This window comes from Manacus candei, unplaced genomic scaffold (assembly GCF_025592945.1).
Source record: "Manacus candei isolate 608988 ecotype Guabito, Panama unplaced genomic scaffold, ASM2559294v1 h1tg000009l, whole genome shotgun sequence".
In the NCBI taxonomy this organism is placed as follows: Eukaryota; Metazoa; Chordata; class Aves; order Passeriformes; family Pipridae; genus Manacus; species Manacus candei.
In genome coordinates, this window is record NW_026138057.1 from 8,414,003 (window position 1) to 8,423,932 (window position 9,930).

The following is a 9,930-nucleotide window of genomic DNA, read 5'->3' on the forward strand; positions in this document are numbered from 1 at the left end:
TTTTTTTTTTTTCTTTTAAGCTTCTCAAATTTGCCAAAAGCAAATCTGTTTCCTGTCCTTCTAGAGCTTTTGGTTAAGCGATCGTATTGCCTAAAAATAAACTTTTACATGAAATAGCTGTGCTGTGGAGCAGATGTCTGAACTTCTTTGAAGTAGAGAACATGATCAGAGGAGTTTAAAACCAGGACAGAGGGACTCAAGAACAACTCATTTGTGTGCTCTTTCATGTATCTTCAGCATGGAAGGTTGAGAAAAGTGTGGATAACAAGCCCATATTACAGCAACTTTGACGCGGTAATAAAAAAACAGGTCTGGATGTGGACAGGGAAGAGAGAAGCCGTAACATCTCAGTAGAGAGAAGGTAAACAGGAGGATAATCACTGGGGTTCCTACTGTTCCCACCCACCCTCCAAGCAACAACGCAGGTTTTGCAAGTGCAGTGAAGTGAATGAAGGGTTTTTTTCGCTCGTAGGATCATTTAGGTTAGGAAAGACCTTTTAAGATGGTCAAGTCCAACCATTAAGCCAGCACTGCCAAGTCCACCACTAAACCCTGTCCCCAAGTGCCACATCTACACGTGTTTTAAATGCCTCCTGGGATGGTGACTTCACCACTTCCCTGGGCAGCCTGTGCCAGTGCTTGATAACCCTTTTGGTGTAGAAATTTTTCCTAATATCCAATCTACACCTCCCCTGGCACAACCTGAGGTCATTTCCTCATGTCCTCCCGCTTGGGAATAAAAGACACCCTTTTGTCAATGTCTGTAATCAGACTGATTATTTGTTCTTGGTACAGTTTTGAGAACAACAAGAGTAAAGCAGGTTTGTCTATAAACACATCAGACCAAACTTGCTCTTTTGCCTGTCTTTACCTGTCTTTTTGCTGCCCAAGGTACAGGGACACTTGGAGAATTGTGGTGTCTTTGTACTGCTGTGAACTTGCTTTTGAGAGCTACGTGGTGAGGGAGATAGTAACAGACTTGAAAGTTGTGCTTTTTTCATCATGAAATCTTTGAGAGATCCCTTTCCCCCCAACCCATTCCTGGTAAGTCTTGTGGGCCATAAAGTGACATTGTTTCGGGGATGAGAACATCATCAACCAGTGAAACAGCTGTAATTCACACCACTCTTGAACTTTTTTAATGTTAGTTATGCTGTTTTCCCAGCAGCTGAACACTTTGTACCTGCTTGAACAGAATTTCTTGGGGCTTCCTCCTTAGAGTAGGAAGGCATGGGGAGGGCTGTGTATTTTTAAACCATACACAGAGCTCCAGAGAAGGTAACGTGTGCTAACTCTCCATTTCTGTTTTTCTTTTGTGGTGAGAATTTTGTATTAATAGTTATTAATATAGCTGCTTCTTTTTCACCTGTCTGTGCAGAGAACACAGGCTAATTAAGGTGGGCTACAAATTTATAGAATTCTGGTTACATTCTCAGTACACAAAAAGAGAGAGGTAGCTGAGTTCCCAGTTTAAGGGAAAAAAGCTAATATAATTTTCTGTAATACCAATATGTAATTACAACTGCTTATTCAGTTGGAGTTCATAATGAATGCAATAGCTTTGCTGTGTGTTCACTTAGAAGCAGATTATGTAAAGATTATATCTCTAAAGTTTACTTAAGCCTGTATTTCATCATATAAGCTGCAAGAATTTAATGGATGTCAGGAAGGGATCTGCTTGGGATGTCATCTGCAAGATAAAAAACCTCTTATGTTTTTCTTTGGTATGAAGGTACCAACTCGTGCCATCCTTGGGTCAATATTTTGGGTAAAAATGAAATGCCTATTTGTCATCTTAAGTGTTTGTGTTGGTTAGGAAAATGTGTTTGATACTCCTTAAGATCTGGGTTAATTTGCTCATTAATGAAGATCTGTTTCTATTCTACCTTTGATCAAATAACTAGTTCAGATATTAGAGCTGAATGAGGCACTGAAGAAAGCAATAAGTGAAAAATATCATTTGTCCTTCACAGTTATCATTCAGTTGGAATGGTTTTGCTATTCTGCGTTGATAGGCATGGATAAATTTAATATTGGTTTTCCACTGGACACAGTTAATGTGGAATATATTATCACTGTACTACAAACCAGACACTGAAGTTAGCAGCCAGTGTTTGATAGTTTTGCCTGTATCATATTTTATAGTTCTAACAGTTTATTGTGTCCTGTGTGAAATAGTTTTTATAAAAACTTAGGAAGTATTACCATTGCCTTAGTTGAAGCTCAGTAAGTGAAGCATCTTAGCTGAATTGTGCAAATTTCATTTGAAAATAATTATCACCATTTTGGGTCTCATGCTCTCAAAGATGCAGAAATCACTAGTATTTTCTTCTTCATTCCAATCCAAATTTGTCTGGTTTAGGTAATTTAGGTAATGTAAATTGTTCCAGCTCTTGGGAATTCTCCAGGGGAAGGCAAAAGTGGCCAGAGCCCCCTTGATACTCAAAATCAACCTTGAGAAAAGCTATTACAGTGGATAGAAAAACTAAATAATTGAAACCTGTTGAAGTTGTACCAGTTTGAAAGCACTGCAATGAAGCCTGGGTATGGACAGGTTGGCTGCTCAGGGTTACTGCTACCACTGTGCAGCTACCTCTGTGCTGTAGATCTTACAGCTTTTTGCTGAGAGGTTTGTTTAATAAAGGAAAAAATTACAGATATATATAAAGAGCTAATAAATCACAGGCAGGGGAGGTTGTTGAATTCTAGTGTTGTTTGTTAAAACAGAATAGAAAAATTGAGTCAACTTCATATTTTAACCCAATACAAGTTAAGTCCTTAAGCATTGATACATATTTCTCTGTGCCTCTTTTTCTGCCTTGTGCTTAAGTATTATACAAGCACGTTCATTTAACTTGAAACATTGTTTTTTCAGGACCAGATTATGTGGCATAGCAGAACTATTTGAAAGCAGCTGCTCACATAATGCTGCATTTGTACAACAAAGGTGTATTCAAATTGACTCATGCCAATAACATAGAACTAAAGCTGGTAGAAATGCAGTTCCCTCCCCTGACTTAATATGTCTGAAACTTGTGCCTCTTTGAACCAGCCTTCTGCTGCACTGTGCATAAGCTTTTCTACCTTACAGATATGATAAAAGGCAATTAGTTTACAATTTGCAAAAGATGGGACAAAAGCTATGAATATTTAGGCATCCAATCCCCATTAGAGTTGGTAGACTTCCTGTGCCTGACTAGGCATTAAATACTTAAGGATCTTCAAGTAACTTTGCCTTGGAGATTCTTGTGTAGAAATTGCCCAGTAGAGCTTTTCTTTTTTTTTTTTTTCTCTTTCTAGTGGGAGAATCAGAGAGCATAATCTTGACACACAATGAAGGGATCTTGTGGTCTTGAAAAATTATAGTAGTGAAGAACAGGCGGTCACGCTTTCCAAACTGTATGGTTGCTTGATCTGATAAAGACACTTCATCAGGTCTTTGTGGAAGGACAAGTTTTTCATAACAGGCTGCACTCTAAACTTTTGAAAGAAAAATGGTCGATTTGTCATCAATCTGGCCATCCTTGATTTTTTTTCATAATCCTCTGTCTTTATATGCTCTGTTAAAGAATGCTTTGGAAAACTTTCCTGAACTGACGGTGATCACTCGGGACCCCAAGACAAAATGTGGAGGAACGTCTGTGTCTAAGATCAAAATGAATGGGAAAGCTTACAACAAAAAAACACTGAGGGCTTCTAAGTCAACCACTAAATTAGCACAGGTGAGTCTTCAAAGGGGTTTGTTGCTGCCACCATCTGACTTGTAAAATGATAACCACACTTACATTATATAAAATGCTGCTTCATGTGTTTAGGTGTTCCGGTAGGTTTATCAAAATATAAAATCTTGGAGTGAGGTGCTTTTTCTGTAACAAAGGGATGTTAAGAACCAACATTAAAAGCAGTACATTAAATCATTATTTTAACTCATCTGCAAAAGATAGTTTGTCAGCCTTCTGGGCTGTTGTTGAAGCAACACCATTTTGCCTTCAACATTGCAGTTGTGGTGAAGTCACTGCGTGGATCACAGTAATAAGAGTTTCTTAGACTTGCTGCAAAATCTCTAAAGTAAATGATACAATGGCTTCTAGATCAAAAGTGAAAAATTAGTGTTAATAATGTAAAATCCGAGATTAAAAATTGAGCTCTGTATTGCTCCTTTCCTCGTTTCCAAAGACAGAATGAAGCTGTGTATCTCAAAAAAAAAAAAAAAATTGAAAAAAATAACATTAAAAAGCGGTGTGGTAAAAACTGGAGATGCATATTATTCCTGGGGAACACTATAACTAGATTTTGGCTGAGTACTGGCTCACATAGGCTGACTAACCTCCCAGTAGTAAATAGTGGCTCGACAAATGACCTGTAAATGTAGCTCACACTCATGTTTCTTGTCAAAGTAACATATTAGGTAAGTACAGACCAGCCTTCTCAAGCATAAAGTGTGTGCTTTTTGCAGTGATACCCATCAATTTGATAGAAATGTATTTAAGCTTTGGTAATTCTTGCAATAGTTCTTGAGAAGGAGATGTCTTGCCTCTTTTGGACTTGCAGTGCATTCAGGATAACTGAAAGCATTCCCAAACCTGATTTTGATAAAACAACATGGAAAGTGGAGATAGGAGATAATTATGATATATATTAAATTACAGTTTGCCAAAATATGTCGAAATAATTATTTGAAAGAAGTACTGAATTTCTGAATTGTTGAAAAAAATTGTTTACAGAAGAAAATATCTGAAATATCTCTTGGTAAATAACATGAATTTACATGAAATAATTGTTCTTTTTGCAGGAGTTTACAGTAGATCCAGAAAAAATACAGTTGTATTCTTTGTATCACTCACTCCATCATTACAAATATCACATATATCTAACATGTAAAGAAGAGGTAAGTAATTGTTCCCATTGAGCTACTTTTATATGCATTGAGGAAATTTATTGAGGGAACTGAGTCCACCTAGAGGGACTGTCCTCATCTTCTTGATGGATGAGTATGGATTGAGGCCTCCTATTTTGATTAATTCTTTATGGCAAATGAAAGGGTACACTGAGCACATACATTGCCCCTAATGGGCACTGCTGCTCAGAACATTCAGATATGAGGCTTTCAAGGTTTGTGTGATTCCCTAAACTGTTCTTCACTGTTATCCAAAAAAAAAAAAAGGCAACAAATTTTACCAGTGTGTGTAACTCATCGGATCTAGGAGTTTATTTTGTCTTAGAGTGCCACTCCTTTATTTTTGCTGCAAATCCTTGCTGGAAATATTTTAGGTAGCAGAAATACAGGAGTTGAGCTCTGGCTTGGTTGTTAAGAAATGCATTTTGGGGGGCACTTCCTCTTGTTTTTAAAGCATAGAGTTGGGGTTTTTTTTTTCCAAAGAAGGTTCGTCTTTAACTGCAGACCTATAAAAATGAAAATTCTTAAATTCTGGCAGCCTAATATATGTGTGTGTGTGTGTGTGTGTGTGTGTGTGTGTGAATCTCTCTCTCCCCCTCCTTCTCTTTTTTTTTTTAAATAGATTTCTTCTGTTCAGAAGACGAGTGCAGACCTAGGCCAGGAAGAGATTGTGCAGCTGTGCATGAAAAACATCAAATGGGTGGAGGATCTTTTCGAGAAGTTTGGTGAACTTTTGAATCGTGTCCAGCAGAAATGCTCCTAACGAAAGTGTATCCCAGATCTCCCGGTTTTTTTCTACGGCACTAACCTGATGGAACAGAAGGCTCAGAGAGAGGGGCTCTGATTTCTTTTACAATGCCAGACTGCTTCTTGTTCGTAGCCATTTTTATTTCTCCTTATGGAACTTTGTGCCTTGGCTCGTGCTAAGGAAAAGTGATGCTGCCAAGGAAATCAGTCCTTTGAAGATGGAACTAAACATAAAACCTAACCACATTTTTAACCTGAAGAGTTATTTTCTATTTTGTAAACTATTGGATAACTTAGTTTTATTTTCAGAAACGTTTTTGACAAGTGATAAAGCATGCACTACATATACTTTTTTCTTTTTTTTTATTGCTGAACAGATAACAACACCTAAAATACTACAGATTTTTCCATCCCTGACTAAGTGAGAGAAAAGTCAGCGTTGGGGTGAACTAATTTTTACGTGTCTGGCCACCAAATTTAGAGTTTTGTACATTTTGTGAACAGAGCCGGGGTGACATCAGTTTCTGCATACGTATATTGCCATAATAAAATCCAGAAATTTCATTATGCTTTATGGACTCCTTTTACTATTGTCATGTTCAGGAGACTGAACATGGAGTTGGTGCAATCCTATGACTGCTTTTGTGTCAAATTATATTGTAATGAAAGACAATGACCTTAACTATTTTCCCTGTTTTGAAGAAAAAAATATTTTCCTTTATACTGTGTTTTTTTTTTTCCTTTTGGAAAAAAAAAAAGAATTCAATTGTACATTTTATCTCACTAATAGTTGTATTTTTCACAGAGGAAATATTGTGGTTAAAATTGTTACATGTATCTTTGTAATACACTTTCCATTGTTTTCAGTAAATCCTATTCATTTATATGTTGATTTCATATTGTAAACTATGTATCTCGAGGTAACCCTTTTGTTTATACAGGTTTGCTTCAGTGTTAACCAGAATAATGCATAATGCATACTAGACTAGTTTTGCTTTAAGTGTAGTTGTGTTAGACACTGCAATTATTTTCTGATACGTGAAAATAAATTTCTTACTAAACTAGCACTTGATTAACTGAGAGTTTAAATGAAGAGCTACTACACTTTATCTTGGTCAACAAAGACTGTTGATTGAAAAGACTTATATGCAGTGTTAAACACAGCTTACATAATTGTTTGTAGAACTGGCAGTTGCAGAGCTGTTCTCTTTTTGGTGCCTTTCAAGTCTTCAGACATCTTTGTAGCTTTTTTTTTCCCCCCCTCCAGTTTGTTAACACTTAAGTAGTGCCACTAGTCACACTCAGACAATGAATGTAATGGGCTCTAATCAGGAGAACATTTTCTTTAAATTTGCCAACAGAATGCCTTACTGAGTCATTCACAATGGGTATGTACTCTACTGGCGTCCTAAAAGAGAAAAAAAAGTCATGTTGGTCTTTTTTCAGATAATGTAGAGAAAAAAAAAAACTTCATTCCTTTATCCTTTCACTGCCACTTAGTGCCTTAATTTCAGCCAAGAAAGCAGGGTTCACTATTCATTGGCCAAATGAAATAATGTTCATTGCCATGGGACCTTTTCCCCATGTTTTGATCCTGTTTAGTTGTTAAATATTCATTAGACCGTAGAAGTATAAAGAGTTTAATGAATAGATGTGAAAATGAAATTATTTGATCTTGAGTAAGCAAATAGAGGTTTGAATATTAAAGTATGTACAGAATTTTAGCTGATTAGATTTAGAACCTTGTAGGATGTTTACTGTATTTCCAAAGCTTTTCATCCTTAAAAAGCAATAATTCTCCTTTACAATTTGTATGCAGACTACAATGAACAGGAATTGATATGTGCTCTTGCCTTGTTTTAAGCCTCTCCGTAGTGGTTTTGCTTTAAAAAAGGAGGCCACGTGTTACTAAATGCATTGTGCTACTGCTAGGTCTGCAACTATCAAGGAGAGTGAGATGGGTTTGGGTTTAGGAAGAATATGCAGATTTTTAGAGCAATCATGGAGCTAATTAACTTTCACAGTGAAAAGAAGGGTAACCCCAGGGGTGAAGAGTTTCAGTCGTACTCAATCTGGTAGGAGCTGGAGTTGATACAGTGGAAACCAAACAGCAAAATTGCCAACCTTGGTAGCAATCAGATAAAACTATTTTCATGTAAATATGCACACTGGAGGTATGGTAGAAACATGCCTGGTATACTCTTTAATCCACAGTGGGGATTCCCAAGTTTCCTTAGCGTATTCCCTTATTGGTGGGGTGCTTGGCAGTGTGTGTAGATTCAGGAGAGGTATTTACTTGCCCAGGCAGAGTTCTGTTGTCACCTTGCAGTGATAGGCACAGCAGAGTTTGGGAATTCCTGGTCTGTAGTTCTAGAGATGATGAGGATACAGACTGAGGGAACAATGGAGTCGGCTCCTGGATTGGTGTAGTGAAGAGCTCATCAGACTTTGCCTCTCTCACACCTCTTCCCAACATGACTAATGAAGCAACTGGTTGAGAGAGGTCTCTGTGCTTTCTGAATGATTACTGTACCACTACTGTGTGCTTACTCTGGGGTTTTGAATCCAGAAGCAGCTTTAGGAAGCTGCTTTCAGTCCTTAGAAGCTGGGAAGAAAAGAAATGAGAGGCTTTTGGAGTAGCTTGTCCCTATTTTAAAAAGAAGGTAATTTTAGCAACATTTTAAAACAAACAAGCAAACAAACAAAAAAGAGGCCAGGATGCTCTGCACTGCCATAGAAGGTGACCTGGCTTATTTTTGGCTGTTTTATTCTCAAGGCCAGTTAAACAAGCACTGTGCCTGTAGAAGACAGGGGAAAAAAAAAACCTGTCGTGAATAAAAGTAACTACCCCAGTCTATTAAAGATTAATATATTGGAGCTCCCATCTTTGTCTTGGGCTGCAAAAATGGTGGCTGAATTATTGATTTACCAAATTGGAAAAAGTAAAAATTTGGAACTCTGAAGTGTGGTGAAGGGTCATAAATCAAAATAAAGCTTCGTTAGTGGGATTGAAGAGGGTTTTTTTTATACTGAAGCAAACTTAGGAAAAAAGTCAATGTACAAAGTACTTTTTTTGCACAAATACTCTGCTTTGTTTTGTTGCATTTTAGGTAATTAATTCTGCACCCACACTTCAGTTCTTTTTCCCTTGAAGCAACACTGAGGTCTTCATCCCTTAACGTCTGACAGTGGAAATTAAGGACTCATTTGACTGCAAGAGAAGATGCACTAGGAAGGAACAAAGCCCTCCTTAGACTATGAATTAGCAAAATAGGAATGAAGTTAGTTGCATAATCTATTATTTGGTTTTTAATTTCACCTCCTTTCTTTCAGTGCAACATCCCATTCTACACAGGGTTTGGTTTTATTCAAGTACAGTATTTCTCTTAAAGGCAGGTTTTCTTTGAGATGCTACTTCCAAAGTTTTGCTAGCAAAAAAATCAGAGGCAAAATTGGATTGAGGAATTGTTTCTGAAAACAGCTAAGGACTTTAGGATCTCTGAAGTTCTGTGGCATGTATTGTATTCATATATTGTCGAAATGAAATACTGCTTTTTAAAAAGTCAGATCTTACAGGCTGTCTTCCAAGTAAATGATTTCCATAGGAAATATATTTTAAATATTATTTAAATATTTACTACTATTTAAAACAATTTTAAAACAGAAGAGCTAATACTATGATCACAAAATGTCAGTGTGTCATCGACCATTTCTTATTTTGTTGCCAGCACTTGACATTTGGTCTCTCTTACCCTATTACATATCTGTGCATTATACAATGCACATCCTGCCATATTTTATTGTTTAAGCTAATATTAACATGTCATTGGTAATAAATGCATGTTTTTCTGCATATCTGCTCTACATATGGCAAAAATGAAGCTAGGGCTAATTAAGAGACACTTTATGCATTCTTAGTCCAGATTTTCAGGTGGTCCATAATACAATGTATGGAAATGTGAAAAAGGACAGTTTTGTACCATTCATGATGTTATTAACTAAACCCATTAAAGTGAAAACACTTTTTAAACAAAAACCTTATAATGCTTAGTCATTTATTGTTAAAATGTCAAGTCTTGAAAAGTTAGATTGTTGGAAACAAATTGGCAATTTAAACTACATTTTCTGATTGCAGTATGAAGAAATACAGTTCTAGGGTTTGGGGTTGTTTTTCCACTATATTACATGAATTGAACGTGTCTGGTTTATCTGGGACTGTTACAGTTATGGGTTCTAAATGTTCTGAATTAATTTTCACAATGTATCTGCCAGGTCTTAAACTTCTG

At 36.7% G+C, this 9,930-nt stretch overlaps 1 protein-coding gene across 5 annotated transcripts in view; it reads left to right on the plus strand.

The window, feature by feature from the left end:
• The window catches only part of QSER1 (glutamine and serine rich 1), a 42,459-nt gene extending 33,802 nt beyond the window's left edge, over positions 1 to 8,657 (plus strand). For all 5 annotated transcript variants that reach the window (XM_051777258.1, XM_051777253.1, XM_051777255.1 and 2 more), the window contains 3 exons: positions 3,570 to 3,722; positions 4,793 to 4,888; positions 5,520 to 8,657. In XM_051777258.1, the coding sequence (XP_051633218.1) occupies positions 3,570 to 3,722; positions 4,793 to 4,888; positions 5,520 to 5,660 (390 nt within the window). In that variant the 3' untranslated portion in view covers positions 5,661 to 8,657. The remainder of the gene's footprint in view (positions 1 to 3,569; positions 3,723 to 4,792; positions 4,889 to 5,519) is intronic.
• Positions 8,658 to 9,930: the final 1,273 nt, after the last annotated feature.